General features: G+C 46.7%; 1 protein-coding gene across 6 annotated transcripts in view; it reads right to left on the reverse strand.

Moving 5' to 3' along the window:
* WDR62 (WD repeat domain 62) overlaps positions 1 to 20375 on the reverse strand; it is a 42944-nt gene that overhangs the window by 17281 nt on the left and 5288 nt on the right. For all 6 annotated transcript variants that reach the window (XM_019749978.2, XM_019749977.2, XM_074315724.1 and 3 more), the window contains 10 exons: positions 16602 to 16659; positions 16199 to 16369; positions 15251 to 15388; positions 14640 to 14822; positions 13159 to 13319; positions 11486 to 11675; positions 7766 to 7903; positions 6088 to 6266; positions 4330 to 4421; positions 2616 to 2741 (listed from right to left, as the gene is read on the reverse strand). In XM_019749978.2, the coding sequence (XP_019605537.2) occupies positions 2616 to 2741; positions 4330 to 4421; positions 6088 to 6266; positions 7766 to 7903; positions 11486 to 11675; positions 13159 to 13319; positions 14640 to 14822; positions 15251 to 15388; positions 16199 to 16369; positions 16602 to 16659 (1436 nt within the window). The remainder of the gene's footprint in view (positions 1 to 2615; positions 2742 to 4329; positions 4422 to 6087; positions 6267 to 7765; positions 7904 to 11485; positions 11676 to 13158; positions 13320 to 14639; positions 14823 to 15250; positions 15389 to 16198; positions 16370 to 16601; positions 16660 to 20375) is intronic.

A 20375-nucleotide genomic window follows, 5' to 3' on the forward strand; every position in this document is an offset into this window, starting at 1 on the left:
GCCATCAAGAACAATCAGAACATCCACACACACCTCAGGCTAGGCCCGTGCCCCATGTGCCTCCCTCTTCCTGTACAAATGTGACCCAGGGGCTCAGAGTCACACAGTCCTCATCCCAGGGCACAAAGAGTGAGGACAGGGGCAGGACTGAAGCCAGGCACTCTCTGGTTACACATTGCTCTGAACTCAGCTTCCTCTCTGAACCTCAGCTTTCCATCTGTACAATGGGGCCTATAACACCTCCTGCCCCAAGAAGTTGTATGGCTGCCATGGTAAGCACTACAGATGTCCTTGCTTTTATTATTCTTCTTTCTTTATAGAATAATAACAGCACAAGTACCTCACAGAGTTGTGGTGAGGATGAAAAGACAATAAATACTTAGAGCCTTGGTATGACAGATGATAGGACATTCGAGAGAGCTCAGGCCTGACATACAAATTCAGATGTCACTCAGGAGTCACTGGCTCACAGAAGGGAGTGAGCCCTGTGTGGGGCAGGGCATGTGACATGGAAGGGGCCCAGAGAGGGCCTGAAAGTTACTGGTAATGTTCTGCTGCTTAACCAGGGGTGCCGGAGCCAAGCACTTAGCAATGTTAGGACCGTGAACAACCAGAAGAGTCACTGGCTATAAATAACGGGTGTGCGTGTTCTAGTTCATACCGACTATGAACCTTGATGTGGCTGTTCATTGTGTTACAGTCATGCGCAGCTTTAAGATGGGTATACGTTCTGAGAAATGCATAGCTTGGTGATTTCATCATTGTGAGAACACCACAGAGAGCACTTACACACACCTAGATGGTACACCCTACCGCTCCTAGGCTACCAGCCTGTATTGCGTGTTACTGCACAGAACAACATGAGATTAAATCCAGCACTAGAGAAAATAATGCAATCAAGAGACACGGTAAACACGAGAAGCATGAGGCTGCTGCCAGTGCGGAACCCTGCACTTTCTGTTCTCGTTAGACAACGGGGACACACAACTTGGAGCCCATACTCCTGGTGCTGGCATAACACGGCATACTGTTTTACAGGAAACTTTGTTTTATAAGTAGAAAGAGTATACTCTAAAATAATGATTAAAAGTACAGTATAGTAAATACACAAACTAGTGACATAGTCATTTATTATGATTATCAAGTATTATGCACTGTACATAATTGTATGTGCTACTCTTTCATCCGACTGGCAGCGCAGGTTTGTTTACACCAGCGTCACCACAAACACGTGACCTCTATGATGTGAGTTGCACTACGACATTATGACAGCTAGTGTCACTAGGTGATAGGAATTTTTCAGCTCTGTTATAATCTTACAGGACCACGTTGATGTATGCAGCCTGTCACTGACTGAAACATTGTTTTGCGGCACATGATTGTATCCTGTAAACTAGATGCACTGTATTCACGTGTTTGGACATATGTAGGCTGGGTTTAGGAGCTGTATCCTCTCAGACTGGCTGGGGCTCTAAGGAAGGCCCACACCCTTCAGAAAGTGGCCTAAGGACCAACTCCCGGGCCACCCCCAGTCCAGTCATCACCTCTGTGCGATGTAGACCATTCATTACAGGTGAGGTCACTGCTGGCCAAACTGCCTGTTTTTGTTAGGTCTTCATCAAGATACATCAAACATTGTTAACTTGTTTTTGCACAGTTCCTTATCAAGGTAGCTAGAGAGAGGTAGGGCAGTAAGTGGGGAGGACTAAGGGACACTAATAGATTCTCAGTCTCACTTCATGGTCAAGCATTTCGATAGAGTACCTGAATGTATTCTCCCAATGAATACATTCTTCTTAAATGTAGTTTTGAACAAGTTCTTGGGCTCCAATCAGTTACATCCCACAGGGCCTGCCTCCCTTCCCCTTGGAATTCCTTAGAGCCAGTGGTCTCCATACGGAATCTTTTCAGTCTTGGAGGAATCCCTTTGATTTCCTGGTTGAGTGTGGGCTTTGGAGAAGGACAGCCTCAGGCAAGATCCTGGGCCTGCACCTACTAGCTGGCGTCTGGCTGTAACATGGGGTAAGGAAGAAGCAAACTGCCGGGATGGTACAAGAATCATCCCCACACAGAATCAGCCTCCAACACTTGTCACCTGTTTTTCGGCCAAGATCACCAATGCCCATCCTGCCTTCTCACAGGATTGGCACCCTGACTTCTTTTTGGGGAGCAGCACTTGCCTAATACCAGTCCTTCTGGATCAGGAATGGAGGTAGGTGGGGGCTGGGCACATGAGTCAGACCTAGCCAAAGAGAACACCCCAAGCCCTGGCACCGATAACTGTTCTGAAAAGGGCAGGTGCCTCAAGCCAGCAAAAGGAAACTCAGTGCTGTGAGAAGCTCCCAATTTTTGTCAAAATAGACAGGAAGAGGGGCAATATCTTGCTAGTGGCCCAGTGACAAATGAGATCCTGCCCTCCAAAGAAAGGCACAGCTAACAGAGAGAGAGAATCCTGATAATTTAATTTTTAAAAATTCAACCTTTGGATCCAGCTGTGCCTGAATGCAGAGCTTGTTTCTCCCTTTTGTGTTTAAGCTAAAGGGAGCTTTTGCTGTTACTTGTAGCCATCAGAGCCCATCTAATGAGATGCCAGAAGCAGGAAGGAAGGGGCTCACCTGCAAACTTGATGGCCGTGATGGAGGAGGAGTGATCATCCAGGGTCTGCTCCAGGTTGTAGTTCTTCTCCACGTTCAGTACGTGGATCAGTCGGTCCCGACTGGCCGAGGCGAGCAAGGTCAGCCCTATGAGTGCAGAGGGTGGCCCCGGATTCCCGGGAGGCTGCTTGATGCCTTGGCCTCCCAGAAAGTAGTATGACTGAGCTGTCCAGGCCTTGAAGAAGGGGTCTTTGGTTCCATAACTACCACTAACTTGCCTCAAACCCAGAAGGGGGCTGCTCCCTCAGCTCTGTGTAGTCTTTCTCCAGAGCCCCCAAATCCTGGCATTTCATATCCCACGCCACCAGTTTAGGGAGGATGAATCTTCATGTACGCGGGGATGCTCCTGCACTCGTGCACACAGCAGACATTCTAGCAGAGCCCAGCACTCCTTCCTACCAAGTCCAACTCCTTGGCATGCCACATGGAGCCCTACCAATTTCTCAGCCTCCTGAAAATGCTGCCCCCTAACTCTCTGAACTCTGGCTATACAGGCTTTGTCCAGGCCCTACTGACTACCTACCTGCTGCCACACTTCCTTCTACCACTACACCTTCCCTGCTGGCCCCCTCAGACAGTGCCTACCCTGGTCACCTGGTAGGCCTAACATATGAACGGAGGTGAAGGTGAGCTCAGGAAAGGTGTACTGAGTGAAGAGAGATGTAATGAAACTTTGGTGGCACAGAGGTGCAGGGGAAGAGGAAGGAAAGAGCAGGGGAAAGATCATTAACACATGAGGACATAACCCTGCCTATGTTATGTTCCTGCCAAGAGTGTATTATTGGAATCAAATTATGAGGAAAACAAACAGACAAATCCAAATGGAAGGAAATTCAAATAAAATGACTAGACTATATACTCTGCAGAAAGACAAGTTAAATCTATAGAAATGTTCCAGAATAAAGGTGACAAAAGAGCCACAACAACTAAAGAGTGAACCTGGATTGGAAAAATAAAGGTGGTTTAATAAAGGACCATAATTGGGATAACTGGCAAAATGTGAATAAGGACCATTAAGATAGATGACAATATAATACCTAAGTGAAATTCACACATTTGCTAAGAACTATGGTCATGTAAATGGATGACCTCATTCCTAGGAAATGCTTATAGAAACATTTAAGGGTGAATGGGCATCATGCTCTCAAATAGTTTAACAAAAGACAACAATAATGTATGTGCTATTATCTAATTATATGTGGTGCATATTTACATACACAAACAGACGGAAATAGAGAGAGGGGAAGCAGATAAAGTCATTATACAGTCATAGGGTCAGACAGAATTTAAAAGAAAAAACTTGGGGGATCTAGGTGAAGAACATATGGGTATTCGTTGTAATAGTCTTGCAATTTTTTGGTAGGCATCAAAGTTTTTGAAAATAACATGTTTAACTGTGGATCTATCTCCTCCAGTATAGGATGAGCTCATTTACACATTCACTCATCCACCTCTGCAGGCTGAGTACTGTTTGGGGTGCTGGGCACCGGGGTAAACAAGTCGAGTCCTGCTGCCAGTATCTTGCCTTCTGGAGTCCTAATCACTCTGCTCCCAGGGCTAAACACAGGACGTTCAGCCATCATTCACAGCCCTATCACATACCAACTGCCCCTTCTCTGTGGCTCTGCCAGGAGCACATTCCCCTGCTCTCCCCGCCACCTTGCCGTGGGCTCACCTGTCTCAGGCTTGGAGTACTCCAGGCACAGCACCTCAGCATCATGGGCCTCCATCTTGACCAGCTCGTCCATGAAGTGCAACTCATGGATCCTGGGAGACATAAACTGCCTGCTGTACTCTGCTCAGAGGGCGTCCCCACCCCCACTCCCACCCCAGGTACTCTGCCACTGCCAGGTAGGAGACATGGGGAACACCCTGCCTTGGCCAACTAGTCTAGAGATGCCCAACCACTCTTATCATCTAGAAACCTGCCATCTTAAAGGAAGCAGTTGCGAACATAGGAGTACCTCAGTGAGCACCACCCCTGTGGTTCCATGGGCCAGATCTGGGACAGCCCTCTGGGGGAACAAGGGTTAGGGCAGAGCTGTATCAGAGGTGACCCCTGAGGGTGGGGCAGGGACCAGGGGTCAGAGGTCACACTCAAGGATAGGACCTATGGGTGGGAACATTTGATTCCAATCTCTCATTCTTTAAGAATCTTAAATCTAGATTTTCCTTGTCTTTCCAAGTGAAATCAATCAATCAACAGGTCATCCAGGATTGAAATAAAGAGATAATCACCCCAGCTCCTTTGCTCTCTACCTGTGTGATCTTAGCCTAGCCACTTGGCATGTCTTGCCTCAGTTAACCCTTCGGAAAATGACGCTGATAACAGCACTTACATCAGAGGGTCAGTGAGAGGACTACCATGTTTCCCCAAAAATAAGACCTAGCCGGACCATCAGCTCTAATGCATCTTTTGGAGCAAAAATTAATATAAGACCAGGTCTCATTTTACTATAATATAAGACCCGGTCTAATATAATAATATAATGTAATATAATATAATATAACATAATATAATACTGGGTTTTACATTAATTTTTGCTCCAAAAGATACATTAGAGCTGATAGTCTGGCTAGGTCTTATTTTCAGGGAAACACGGTACATTGGTCGATATACATAGTATCAGGCAAGCAGCCAGCCTAGGGAAAGAGTGCTATGCCCATGTAGTTCTTATTTTCACCATTCACAGCAGAGCACCATCAATACGAGCTGCCCGCTGGCACATTCGGTTTGCCTCATGCATGACTGATATCAGAACAGTTGCCAGCATTTAAAAATAGAAATTTCACAGAAAAAACACCTTGCACTTTCTGTCCTTCTTGAACAATGGGAACACATGACACTCCTGGTGCTGCGTGGTGGATGCCCCTTTATGGAGGACATGCTACCCTGTTCCCCCTGGTCCCTGCCATCCCTCAACAGCCTTAGCCCCCAGGTGGTCACAGCTATCATTCATCAACGTAAACCTGGTCCCTGTGACAGGCTACTCTTCTGTCAGCACATACTGGGCCATAACATCTTGAAAAACCTCTGCAATGTGAAACAAGCCCTCAAATGTCCCTCCCATCCTCCTGGCCCTTCTCCCAGGGCAACCAGGACAACCCCCCCCCACACACACACACACCAAAGGGCAGCTGGCATCTTCTCTGATGGTGCAGCAGTGGTACCACATGGCTAGTATAGTATCATCCTGGCCTAGTGTCAGGCAAATTTGCCGGTCTACTCTGTAGGCAAACTTCACATGTCCCAACTGCTGAGGTCCTGGTAGCTACCAACATTTCAGCCCTTTTGAAAGACAGTTCCCAGGGGTGGCTGGTCACAGGATTGCTACTCACAGCCCCTCATTCCCAACGGGTAGCTGGAAATGCGAAGGCCAGGGCTCCTCCCCACCACCCTGAGTACACTAGATACCCTCTGGGGCCCACTTGCCTCAGATTTCCACTCCGGTCGCCTGAAGCCAAGTGTTGGCCATCAGGACTGACCTGCATGACTCGCACACCAGCTTTCACATCCATAGGCATCCCATTCTCACTCCCCCGATCTGGGAAGTGTGACGTGTCCTGCAGGTGCTGGATGTCGTTCTCTATATACACTACCTTCAGCAGGGTCTGCAGGAAGGAGAGGGCTAAGGTCAGTGCTGTGAGCAGCTCTGAAGCACTTCTGCAATTTGGTCTTCCAACAGCCAGTCTCCCATTCTTCGTTAGTGACAGAACTCCACTCAGAATAATAACTATGTTTCCCAGCCTCCCTTGCAGCTAGATGTGGCTGTGAATAAATTTTGATCAATGAAAAGTAAAGCAAGCAAGAACCCTTCTGCTTTCTTTTCTGAGGCCTAGAATTTTGATGTGATGACTGGAGCTCCAGCAGCCATTTTGGATGCTTAGGACAAGGGCCACTCCTTCAAAATAGTAAAATGGGAGAGCTAGAAAGCTCTTAGATCTCTGAGGGTTTCCTACAGCTGCCATAACAGCCTGGAATGGTTATCTCCAGACTACTTTTATGAGTCAAGAAAACCAAACTTCTACCTCTTGGTTTGCGTTTTTTTATTGTGTACAGTCAAATATAACACATGTATCACAAGTGCAGAAGAATATGATAGTATTGTGTGGGAGTGAGGGGAGCAGTAAAGGAGCACATGTTATATACACCCTGCATGAAGGGCTTTTTTTAGTTCCAGACACACTGACTTCTCAGGTTTTCCAATTCACCAAGCTCTTTCCCATCTCAGGGCCTTTGCACATGTTATCCCTTTGATGTGGGCCACTCTCCCCTCCCCTCTTTACTCCTCCCAATCCTCCATATCTCAGCTTAGTTGTGTCTTCCTCCAGAAAGCTGCCCCTGATGCCACAGAAAAGATCAGATGACTCTGTTATGTATCCTACTAGCACTTTGCAATTTTATTTCATGGTGATTACATTTGTCATTATATCATAACTTGTGCAGTTATTGGTTCACTGTTTACCTCCCCACACTAGACTGTGGGTGCCACGAGTGCGGAAGGGTCTGTCTTAGTCACTGACATGTCCCTAGCATGTAGCATGGCACTAGCACAGACCTTAATAAGTCTCTGCAGAATAAATAAATACATTCCGGTCTCAGCTCCTCAAAACAACTCCCTTACAAACATAGCAATACAAACCATTTCTTTAGCAAAGTGTTTTCTCCCCAACCTCCCATCATGGCTCTCTTTGGGGTCCTGCCAACAACCCCACCCATGTCCTCACCGCATGGCAGCTAGCTAGACAGGGGCAGCCCCTGCCTGGTTTGGTCCATCATGTGCTCTCCCCGGGAGCTCTAGCTGAAGGCCTGGGGAGCAATTTCTCTACTGTTGAGCATGTTGGGTTGCCTGGAGCAGCTGTGTCGACACACCTGGACAGCAGCTGCTGATTGGCAGAAAGAGCAGGCTGTGCTACTCAGAAAGAAAGAGGGGGAGAGAGAGAGAGAAACAAGAGAGAGGGAGACAGACAGTGACCTGCCTTGGTTCCTGGTTCCTGCCCCTAGTGAAGCCGAACAGCAAGGTTCTGTGAGACTCCCTGCTGCCCCAATATCCTAGTTTAAAGTACGTCTTTGCTCCTCCTAAAAGATGGTTCATAAAGAAGCCACTCACATGACTGAAGATGTTTTTCTGCCAGGGAGAGTCGAGGCTGCTATCCACGTTCCAGAAGCGAATGGTGTTGTCTGAGGAACAAGTCAGAAAAGATCCTGATGGCAGACAAGCTCTCCGATCTTCAAACTCAGGATATACCTACAGTTCCCAGAGAACAAAGCAAAGGGCAATTCATTACAATTACTTCAATGACAGCACTAGATATACTGTTGCATTTTGGTGGAAAAAAAGTAAGTTGAAGATAAACAGGCATAGTTTAATGCTTAAAAATAATCAAGAGAAAAAGAACACAAAATGCTGCCATACATTGTCCATGTGCCATCTGTAGCCTAGGCCATAAAACATCCCCACAAATAAATTTCCAAGGAAAATGGGCAGCTCATTAAGCACAAAAGGAAACAAGGTACCATGAGAAAGAAGCAGCAGAAATGATAGTCTACCTTCAAATACTGGAATTATCAAATAGAATATAAAATAACTATACTTAATATGCTTCAAGAAGTAGAAGAACTTTGACAAGATTAAAAGTATGAGCAGCCAACTAGAAACAATAAATAACCAAACAGGGTTGAAAAAGAACAAAATAGAACTATTTATAGAAATGAAAAATAAAACATATTAAAAACCAAAGATTAGACATAGTTGAAAATTAAATGAATTGAAAGAAAGAACTAAACATTACTCAAAATGCAGTTCAGAGAGACAAAGAGACAACATATAAAGAGATTTCAAAATATGGAAGACAGGGTTCTGAGATGACGATAGCAGCAGCATCGATTTTTAAATCCAAATCCCGACATGAAAAAGAGCAACCAGATAGCAAAACCAAACCCCATGGACAACATTTACTGCAAAACTAGCTATTCTCATAATTCCCAAAATACGAGCAGGTAGGGACAAACTACCTCCAGTAATAAGACCTACACGCTATCAACATGTTCTCGTATAGGGGAGAAGCAGTGAGGCACCCGACAGACCCACGAACAGCATAAAGCCAAAGTAGCCAGCTAGGTATTCACTGGAAAGCACAATGGGCCAAACTGAACAGCAGCTGAAACTGGAAGGGTTTTACCCACTTCAATTTTCCTTGTGTGCAAGGGCTTGGCAGTAAGGTCTCAAGGGGCCAGAGCAGTCAAGGCCCTGTGAACTTGAAAACTGACCTGCCAGGGCGCCCTTCCAGGACAAAGGCCCACACTGTGAGGAAACTGCTCAGAGTGAAAACAAAATTGGTCAGGATAGGGACAAGACAGACAAAGTAAAGAGGAAGTTCAGATAAAAGCAGGGACATAACACATAAATAGGAATATAACAAAGAAATATCACAAAGCAAGCTGCGTATTTTTTTAAACAGTATGAAAATCAGAAGATGGAGTTCTTTCTTGGGAAGTTAGAAAACCTGTCCTGAACCAACTTCAAAAAATTCGGAAGAACTATTATCACATGAACGTGAACAACAAGAAGATGACCAAGACTAAGTCCCAAATTTACTCTTTAAAAAAAAAAAAAAGAGCACACCAGAAACACATTTCCATAAAACAGGTCAAAACTATAACTTACTATTTCAAAATAAGCTAAAAGACATTAAGAAAATTATCTAAATATGAAAATCTAAATCATTAGAAAAACTCAGAGAAAAGAATTCAGAGTTAGAAATAAATGAAGAAATCATTTGAGAAATAAAGGCCAAATTAAAAGGAACCCAACAGTAAATAAACACAAGAGATAAGGCATTAAGAAACAGTGAAAAGGAGGAAATTCTTAAAAAACAAAAAGAAATTATGAAAGGCCGGCCTGGTGGCTCAGGAGGTTAGAGCTCCATGCTCCTAACTCCGAAGGTTGCCGGTTCAATTCCCACATGGGCCAGTGGGCTCTCAACCACAAGGTTGCCGGTTGGATTCCTCGAGTCCCGCAAGGGGTGGTGGGCACCGCCCCCTGCAACTAAGATTGAACACAGGCACCTTGAGCTGAGCTGCCGCTGAGCTCCCAGATGGCTCAGTTGGTTGGAGCGCGTCCTCTCAACCACAAGATTGCCGGTTCAACTCCGACTCCCGCAAGGGATGGTGGGCTGTGCCCCCTAGATGGTGGGCTGTGCAACTAGAAACAGCAACTGGACCTGGAGCTGAGCTGCGCACTCCACAACTAAGACTAAAAGGACAACAACTTGAAGCTGAATGGCACCTTCCACAACTAAGACTGACACACTGTTCCCCAATAAAGTCCTGTTCCCCTTCCCCAATAAAAAATGAAAAAATTTAAAAAATTAAAAAAGGAGAGAGAGAACGGAGTAGGGGCAGTTCTTAAATCTGCACTGGCTGAGAATTTTTCAGAACTGATAAAAAGATCCTAAAAAGATCCACCCACAGATACTTTTGTTGAGGATGGATACACATATATATAACATAAATGATATTCGTATACATAATTATATAATCAATAAATTTATATTTATATAAATATTAATATAAATAAACAACAGGCAGATACACAGAAAACGAACTGAAGAAACATACAACCTGTCCCACTTAGCTCCTGAGTCCTGGGGACATGACCCTAATAGTCTTTGATAGCTACCTTGCTATCTAGGATGACAAGATATTCCAGCCTCATTTTTCACATTTCTTGTCTCAATCCTGGAATCAGCTATTTCTTAAAGAAGCCCTTGGGTTCTGTTTTTTTGTTTTTTCAATTCGAATTGGTATTTCAAAATCAGTCTGGGTGCTAGGGATGCTCATAGCTATTGGATTGATCATTCCATAATTCTAGTTCTCAAAGACGCAGGGGATGGGTGAGGGTGAGAAAGAGCAGGATTGGGGGGTGGGGAGATGATCGAAGAGATTTTAGCTTTATCTGTAATATTTCACCTTTTTTCAAGGAGGAAATATTTATACATACATTTTTTAAGTTATTTAAGAACATTCTTGCTAAGTGAGAGAAGTGCTAACACCAGAAGCATCAGATCTACAAAGACAGATGGATTTAAGCAGGTCAAAAGGCTAAATAACACTTATTCAAAAGGATTAAGTTATTTTTCCCAATTCTGATTTGGCCCACTGAAAACATAAATTCTCTAGGACAAACATTCCTAGTAGAAGAAATTTTCAGGAGAAAAAAAAGCAGAATATAATTCTTTCTCTTATCTTATCTGCAAGGAGTACTTAGAACAGCTTTAGAGAATGAAAAAATCCCCACAGATTCATTCTTGGAAAATAAAAACTTCAACACAAATAAAAAAGCACTAAACAACACAAATGACCTCCACAACAGGCTCTCTGGGGGACACAGGCTCCTGCTGCAGGACCTCTGCTCTTGCTTTTCTCCCGGGTGGCCATGTGCCTCTCATCCCCTCACTACCTGCAGGTCTCTGCTCCACGTTCTCAGGGAGGCATTCCCTAACCACTCTCCTCTCTACAATAGCAAGCACTCGTGTTCCGTCTTTCCCCTACTAGGCTTCATCTTTCTTCCGAGAGGTACAGCTACCTGGCATGTTGTATATTGGTGATGTTTATGGGTTTACTTTCCCACCTAAATGTGAGCTCCACAAGGACAGGACTTTTGTCAGTTTCCTTCCCAGTTGTGTCCCCAGCACCTAGAACAGCACCCGGCACATAGCTGGAGTCCATGAGTATCTTTTCAAGGAATAGCTGAATGGTTTCCCCAAACTCTGCAGAAACTCCCCAGATAGGGGCTGAGCAAGGGCAGGGAAGAGAGAGAGGGGCTCACCTCCACGTTCCAGACGTAGGAGCTGTGAAAGAGTTCCGACCACATCTTGCCTACTTTGTTGATGTCTTTGACATCCCAGATATAGATGCTGTGGTCCTTATACACGCAGGACAGCCACTGGTGAGTGGGGTCGAAGGTCAGAGCCACTGTATCCGGATAGACTGCTTCTGCCTTCCTGCAGAAGAGGAAGCTAACAAGGCAACACAGGTCATCAATCACCATTAATTGTCACTGTGGGCAGTGACAGCTGCCTGTGGTGACACTGAAGCTGTCTCATGCCTGGCAATGCCATGGTTGTTCATCTCTCCTACTCCAACTCCACTTCTCCCTCTTCCTTCTTCCTTTGTTTTGTTTCTAATAGAGATTGTAAAGTGGAAGCTTCCACTTAACCCCTGAGAGCATTTGAATTTTCGACTCCTGTTAACATTTTTCTCCCCTCATTTCACCCAATCCAAGCTCCGAAAATAAGTCCTAACCAGAAAATAAGCCCTAGCATGATTTTTCAGGATGACATCCCCTGAACATAAGCCCTAATGCATCTTTTGGAGAAACCTTAATATAAGGCCCAGTCTTATTTTCGGGGAAACACGGTACCTCAGGCCTTCTCTCTCGTGGGCCCCACCAACACGTGATCAAAAATCTCTGTACAAGGGGGTGGGGGAGCCGTCCCCTGGCTTGGGGCTTCCCTACAAAGGCTACAGTTTATTGAGCACCTACTGCATGCCTAGCCAAGAGCTTTAGCTGCACTGAATTCCTACAATCTCCATGAGAGGTACGTATTGTATTTTACAGATGAAGAAACTGAAGGACAGGTTGATACAGTGACCTGCCTGAGGCCACACAGCACATAGCAGAACCTCGCAGAGCAGGGCAGCCTAGCCACTACAACACACCACTGTCTGTGGGTTGCTGATCTACCCTCTTTCCTTTGAGATACTCAATAGCCCCTCTGGGCTCTCAGAAAAGGCACCCCGGAGGTAGTGTCTGGCAATCTACAAAGAGGCAGCCCCAGCCATGCAGCACCCTCTGTTTAGGTAGCTCCCATCCCCACAAAACTTACTTACAACAAAGGGAAAATATGTCACAGCTTAGCTCTTCCACCCACTCTTGACATGACAACCAGAGGGATCCAATGCTCAAGGTCTGGTCACGTAATACCAATGACTGAAATCCCCAGTGGCTACCCATGGACCAGAGAATGGACAAGCTCCTTCCACCAGATCCATCAATTCTTAGACCTGTCTCCCACAGCACACTGGGCTCCAGCCACAGCCCCTAGCTGTTCCTGTAATGTCAGGCCCAGTATGCTATCTCCTTACGGCCTTTCCACTTACTATCAGGACCCAGGTCTCCACAGTGGCTCCTTCTCACCAGAGAGACTTCCTCTGGCCACCCAATCAATACAGCCCCAAGCCCCAGACGCTCTCCTTCCTGAGGCCCTGCTTTATTTCACCAAAGCATTTATGACTATCAGAAATTATCTTATTGGTGTACTTGTGTATGACTGAGCTCCCTCCCTCACTAGACTGAAGACTTCACAGTGGCAGAGATTCTGCTGCCTCATTATAGCTGTACCCTGTTTCCTGCCCAGGGCAGGCCAATGTGGAAGCATAGATGGATACGAGCAGACAGACTCTGGTTGGGCCCCTCGCCCTCCCCCTGCCAGGTAGTACCTGGGGTCCAGGCCCTGGGCCACATCTACCCCGAGGTAGTGTGGCTTGGGCAGGTTGGCGAGGTAGTGCAGGTTGTAGGCCTGGAAGATGCGAACTATTCCATCGGTGCAGCCGCAGAAGATGAGGTCCTGGCTGACACAGAGGCAGGAAGACAGGGAGACCTGTGGGGGTAAAGGGACCCAAGTGGACTTTGTGCTTTGTGTGGCCCAATTCAGGGACATGAGGACTGACAGGACAGCGTTGGGCCTCCAAAAAAGCCTTATGGTTTCTTGGGTCTAAGAAGCCCATCTCAGCAAATTTTAAGATTTCTGGAACCAGGATATGGCATAAGGTCACTACTGAAGGAAACATGCCAGCAGGTAGACGGAAGCATGAATTGGGGCGGGGTTGTCACTGCTCCCTATAGAGGAATTCACCTGTGGGTGGAAAATAATGTGTTCAGCAGACTGTGACTTCAGAAAGGTCAGTAACAGGGTTGAATTTTAGGTTTAAATTTTATTTCCTGTTGCTTAAAAACAACTTTACAGAGATTATACTTCAAAGCAGCACAGAAAAAAGTTACTGTATACAGGAAGGTCTGTCTGTCCTGCCAGGATGTGCAGAGAGAAGGCGTAGGAAGTGCCAGAACTCTGTAGTTTTCCCAAATCTACAGGGACTTAATTTATGAGTCATTTAAGACAAGTGCTCAGGGGCTACACATCTATCTGTCAAAAGCTTCTGACATGCTTAAAAGCTGCATGAGTTCTAGCAAGAGGATTCTAGCAAATGAGAAAAAAAAAAAAGATGTTTAACCAACTAGGAAAGACAGATAAAACTCGGTATTCTTCCATATGCCGGACACCATGCCATTAACTCTAACGGTGAGCGCTGGAGAGGAGTCACAAGAGCAGGACTAGGAAAAGGAGGGAAAACCCAGATGTTCCTGTCGATAGTCAAACGGGCATCCAAATATGGAAATGGAAAGACAGCTTGGACACAAACCCTCAGATCCTGAAAAAAGTGGTCCTGCCATTTATTGATGTATCATCCTTTAGTTTAGTTGTTTTTGGTATAGTCTTTTTTGACTGAAAATTAATTAGTAAGTCAATGATACCTTAGATTAAAAAAAAAAAATGTAGTCCTACTAGCCAACAGTGCTCAAAGAAGAGAAATGTGAACTGAATCAAACAGTGATGGGAAAGCAATTATAACCTTGACCCCCATTACAGGGCACCACTATGCTGAATGCCTTACCTATATTATCTCATGTGACTCTCTTCTCTGCTCTGTGAAGTATATGGCAGTATTTCCATTTCACAAATGAGGAAACTGAGGCTCAGAGAGGGAAAGTCATTCACCAGAGTCACATAAGCAGAACTTGAAGTCATACCCAGAGCTGGTATGGTCAACTACCAGGCAGGGACATGCTGAGCGTTCCTGGAGACCATGTCATGGAAAGAGTATTTCCCCCCCATCAATAGCAGAGAGGGAGGGTGGGGTACCTTCAGGTTGATCCACTTCTCTAGCACCCTCTTCTCGTTGAACTGGCAGAGGAGGCCCGAGTAGGACACACAGAAGGTACTGCCTGCGATCTGGCCCCGGCCACAGGCCACACCACAGAAGACATTGTTGTGCAGCTCACCTAGAATGCCTGAGCGCCCTACGAGGGGCACCGTACCCGTCACCTGGAGGCAGAGCAGGGAACAGTGAGACAATGTCCACATGGCTTAGACCCCGACAAGGTCATGAGAGGCCTCTCATAACCAGAGGACACAACGCAACTAAACAGGAGTCGCTAAGGAACTCCTCCAAGTGGAGGAGAAGGCAAGACAAAACAGAACACACATTTCCAGGCCGAGTGGCTGGAAGGCAGCAGTTCAGGAACGAGGTCTGGCCCCATGGTCCGGGGAGGAGGGGAACGTGGTAGGGAGGTTTCCCAGGAGGGCCTGCCAGTCCGCACTCGGAGAGCAGGCCAGAAGCAGAAGCCAGACCCCCGAGGCCAGACAGCCTCTGAGACCACTGCCCCCAAATCTCAGGTAAAAAAAAAACGAGGCCATACTGCCCCTGATGGTTACTTCCCAGGCTGGTTGACGTGGCAGGGACAAAAACTCACCTTTGCTTCAGTGCAGACTTCCAAGAACCAGAACCTCACATGCCGGTTCCCGACTGTGACAAAATAGCTGCTGTCCTCTGAGAAAGAGAGGGCGATGACCCTGCACGATACCTTGTTGGAGGCCACCACAACATCTTTCTGGAAGAATCAGTGCAGAGAAGTTCACGCTAGCACCCACCCCCTGGACGCCTGCTCTCAGCCTGTGCCCTCAGCCCTGTATCATCCCTCTCCCCTGCTCCAAGTCTGTTTTCCTTGGGCCCACCAGGGAGCTGCTTCATGGGAAAACCTGTGTGGCGCTCTTATCATTCCCACTATAGAGGAGACTGAGGCTTGGAAAGGTTCCCATGTGAGTAAGTTCCAGAACTCTGCCCAAGCTCTACAGCCCATACAAGGTGTTGAGGCTGGGAGGTAAGGACAACACAAGCACGGCTGCCACAGGGCTCTGACTCTAGGCCCTGCTGAGCCCTTCACAGCATAATTCATGGAATTCCCTCAATAGCCCTATCACAGAGGTGCTCCTCCTCCCACCCTGCCATGCTTAGAGGGGGGATGTCATGTGCTCAAGGTCACACAGCAGGTTAGGAACACAGCCAGGACTTGGTACCCACTTCTGTCGACTCCAAGTCCTCCCCTAGTTGCTCCAGGGTCCAGTCTTAAATATCAGCTCATTGAATTCCCACAACTCAACGAGATGGATGCTATTACATCCAGTTTACAGAAGAGAAAACAGACCCACAGAGAGGTTAAGTCACTTGATGAAGGTCACAGCTGGTCAATATAAAAATAATTATATATTCCATCACTGAGAACTCATCACATGCCCTACAGTAAGTGCCTAGAACAGGATCAGCATGGAGTAGGTGCTCAATAAACATTTGCTGGATGAGTGAGCACTTTCCCAAGTTATCTCATTTAGCTGCCTGCCCACATGCCCACCAGTTGGCTCACCTTCCAGTCCCAGACGTTGAGTACCATGTCGTGCTGGTAGCCCATGGACACAATGTGCTTCATGTTGGGGGAGAAGGCCACACAGGCTACGCCGTACTTGTGGCCTAACATCTCCGCCACCTGACTCTTCTCATCCACATCCCAGATGCGCACAGCAGGCCTGTGCCCGTTCTGGGGAAGGTGAGGCCATGAAGTGCTGCTGGGTTCTGCACCAGGCAGGGCTAGAGGGGCTGGCAGGGCTGAAATTGGCATTGCCCCAGGGTGTGCCCAAAAGCCACCTCCCCCATCTGCCACGAGGCTTTTCTGGCCCAGGAAGGAGCTATTCCATGGACTCCCCAGGCCCAGGAGGGACAGAAGGAATGGCCCCAATACCCCTCCCCACCCACTCAGGACCACAACTCACCTCCCCCGTCACTATGTACTTCCCATCAGGGGAGAAGGCCAGAGCACTCAGAGACTTCCTGGGGGCAAGGAAAGGGATTGATCACTGGTTCCACTGAGGGTGGACAGCCAGACCTCAGCCTGGCTATGCTCACAGCACTCTGCTCCTGGCTCGCTCCAACCGAGAGGTAAGCACCACCAGCTCCCACGGAGCCAGAACTGCCAGTGTGCCCAGCCCAGCATAGCACACAGTGTGTTCCTGCATTCCCTGCTGCCAGGAGAAAGGGGCAGTGGCACTGGGAAATGGGGTTCTGTAAAAGCAAAGGCCCTTTCCTCCCTAAAACCTCAAACCCAGATGGGGTAGACACTGAATGGGGACCCTCCTTCTTCACCCTCTGCAGGGGTGGGCTCCCTAAGATCCTACCAGCCCTGTAACACTGAGAAATTCAGATGCAGGAAATAGCACAGATCTGGCCTAACTCTGGAGGTGGTGCTAAAGGGAGGACCCTGGCAGACATCACCCTGAGACAGCTGCAGCATGTGCTCTACTGCTAACTGCTCAAAGTGTTCTGGAAAACCAATAAACAACCAACGTGTTTGTCCTTGATACTCCCAGCTAGCCCGCACAAAGACTGATTGACCAGACTAGTTTGCACGATTTTTGGCAGCAAGTCTCACTATTCCCAGACTGCATTGTCTTTTTCTCTCTCCTCTTTCTTTTAACCCTGTTTTCACCTCTGTTCCTTAACAGTCTAGTAATTGTTTCCCTCACATGAGTAAGTGAGTGTGCAGGCAACTCTGAGCTAAGTCTTTGACAATCTCATAGAACATGTATCATCATCAATTCAACCCTCTGGTGGTTTCCCACCGCTCCTGCTGCAGCAGACAAGGTGAGCTGCCTACCCAATATCCACTCGCCTATCCTTCCTCACTGACAGAACCCCAATTTTAATTGGGATGGCAATGTTCCTGGCTAGAGTACATTTCCTCACCTCTCTTGTAGCTACACACGTAAAGGTACGTGACTTAGTCTGGCCAACGAGAGTTGCTGTGTGCAATTTCTAAAAAAGCTTCTCGAAGGGAACTTTTTGCCCTGCTCCCCACTCATTCCCCTTCTGAAAAGAGGACATGTCAGCCAGAACTCCATCTGGGGTCATGCAGTGACCTCAAAAACAGAAGCCTTACAATAGTCATGGTGGAAACAGAAAGACAAGAGTGGGGTCCCTGATGCTTGAAGAGACACCAGCCCCCTGGGTACCTACCTCCAGACTTCTTACATGCAGGAAGAGCATGCCCGTGTGTTTGAACCATGTTTGTTGTGGGGTTTCTATTGTTTGCAGCTACTCCTAACCTGGCTGTCACATGCCCTGACCTAATGCCCAGCACTCTGCCAAATGCTATATGGGCAGCACTACACTGATTCCTCACACATGCTCCATGAAGTCAGGATTCTCATTAGCCAGTTTTGGATGAGGAGACCTCAACACAGGGAACTCCCCTGCCCAAGGTTATCCAACCACACAGGGCAGAGCCCTGGCCCCAAGGCCAGAGGTTCTCAGTCCTGGCTGCATGTCAGAATTCCTTAGAGAGCTTTTAAAAAATGTCAAAGCTATGCTAAAATTCATGAGTGAAAGTTTGGTGAGGAACAAGGTAACATCTGCAGAGTTTCAGAGAAGCTCCCCCTACGATACTAATCACAGAGGGGAAAAGAAAGGCTTCCACGGTGGAGAAGCCTGGAAGATATCTTCTAAACCAAGGGCTCAAAGTGAACACCACTGGTCATAGGAGAGAGCAACATCATGAACTTCGTGATAGGATGAAAGCACTGAAGAGAACGCAGCATTCCTTCTGAGAAGTTCCTGCCAAAGATGCAGACCCTGAATCTATCTATGAGGAAACATCAGACAAACCCAAATGTTGGCACACTCTACAAAATAACTGGCCTGTAATCCTCAAAAGTGTCAAGGTCACGAAAGTCAAGAAAAGATGGAGGAGGGGCAGCCGGATGGCTGTTGGTTAGAGTGCAAGCTCTGAACAACAGGGCTGCTGGTTCACTTCCCACATGGGCCAGTGAGCTGTGCCCTCCGCAACCAGATTGAAGACAATGAGCTGCCACTGAGCTGCCAGAGGGGCGGCTGGATGGCTCAGTTGGTTAGAGAGCGAGCTCTTAACAACAAGGTTGCCGGCTCAATTCCCACATGGAATGGTGGTCTTGCCCCCTGTAACTAAGATTGAAAACAGCGACTGGACTTGGAGCTGAGCTGCGCCCTCCACAACTAGATTAAAGGAAAACAACTTGGAGCTGATGGGTCCTGGAGAAACACTGCTTCCCAATATTCCCCAATAAAATTTTAAATATATATATATATATATATATATTAAGAAAAGATGCAGGAACAGCTTCAGACTGAAGGAGAATAAAGAAATAATGACATGCAATGCATGATTCTGAACAGAATTATTTTGTTATAAAGGACATTTTTGGGACAAATGGTGAAACTTGACTGAGGAGTAGATGGTAGTGATGTACCAATTTTAATTTCCTAATTTTGTTGAAAGTATTGTAGTTTTGAAGGACCATGTCATTTTTTTTTATTTTTTTTTCAGGAAATATACACCGAAGTATTTAGAGATACAGGGGCATCATGTCGGCAGCTTACTCTCACATGATTCAAAAAAAACACATTAATACGTATATAGACAGAGAATGATAACGCAAATATCATAAAATGTTAACATTTGGGGAATATGAGTGAAAGGTGTACATATGCCCTTTGTACTATTCTTTTAAGTCTGAAATTATTTCAACATAAAAAGTTTAAAAGTTGCCAATGCCCAGGCCTCACTCCAGACCAATAATTAGGCTTCATCTGGGAGTGAGGCCCGGGGTCAGGTGACTCTGAATTGCAGCCAGAGTGAAAACCTCTACTGTGGCCACACTACCTCCTAAGACAGACCCATCAGTGGTTGAGAGTGGACCTTTTTCATGCCATCTGCTTCAGATCAACGTTACCTACTCCAATCCTTACAGGAATCAGGGAGGCAACATGGAGGCTGAGATGAACTGACCAACAGGAGCTCTGACAAATTCCATGAAGCTCCAGCGCATCACTGCCATACGGGAATGTGGGCCCCAGGGACCAGAATCCCTCACTTTTCCAAAATGAAAGAGACAGATGGATTTTTGCGTAAAAAAACTTCAAATATTGTCAACCAAGTCCAATCTTTAAAACACACTGTGTCAGACAAGGCTGTGAGACTCTGGTTTGCAACTGCTGCCTTCAGAACACATTCACAATAGGAGGCAGCTATTTTGTTTTAGAGGGTGCCAAGGCTCGGAAAGAAGTGTCTCACCTGAAATCACTGGAACCCAGTTCTGCCCACGCCACCAGTGACAGAACCAACAGTCAGGAGCCAAGCATCCAAGAAGCCCCTTCCAAGAGGGAGCCTGTATCTGCCACACCATAGGGACCTGCCATATCTTAAGGAACCTATCTTAGAAACTGTAAGGGAAGGGGAAAACCCACACCTTATCCTTTCACCTGGGAAAGCAGACCACAGGAGCTAAGCTTCAGCTACGACACTGAGTGACGTGCAGTCCCCAAAGGTCACAACCCAATTGGGACCAAAGCCCCAGGATGACACAGTGATCAAGCAGCCCCAAGGCAGACCGCTGGGCACCAACTTGGGCCTACTCAGGGCCAAGGGCCTTCCCCAATAAACTGGCTGCAGGAGGGCTCTTTCTAAATCACTTTCAGTCATGAAATAATAAGTGCCATCAATGTGCTAGATACCA

The sequence above is a fragment of the Rhinolophus sinicus genome, linkage group LG11 (assembly GCF_036562045.2).
Source record: "Rhinolophus sinicus isolate RSC01 linkage group LG11, ASM3656204v1, whole genome shotgun sequence".
NCBI classification, from domain to species: domain Eukaryota; kingdom Metazoa; phylum Chordata; class Mammalia; order Chiroptera; family Rhinolophidae; genus Rhinolophus; species Rhinolophus sinicus.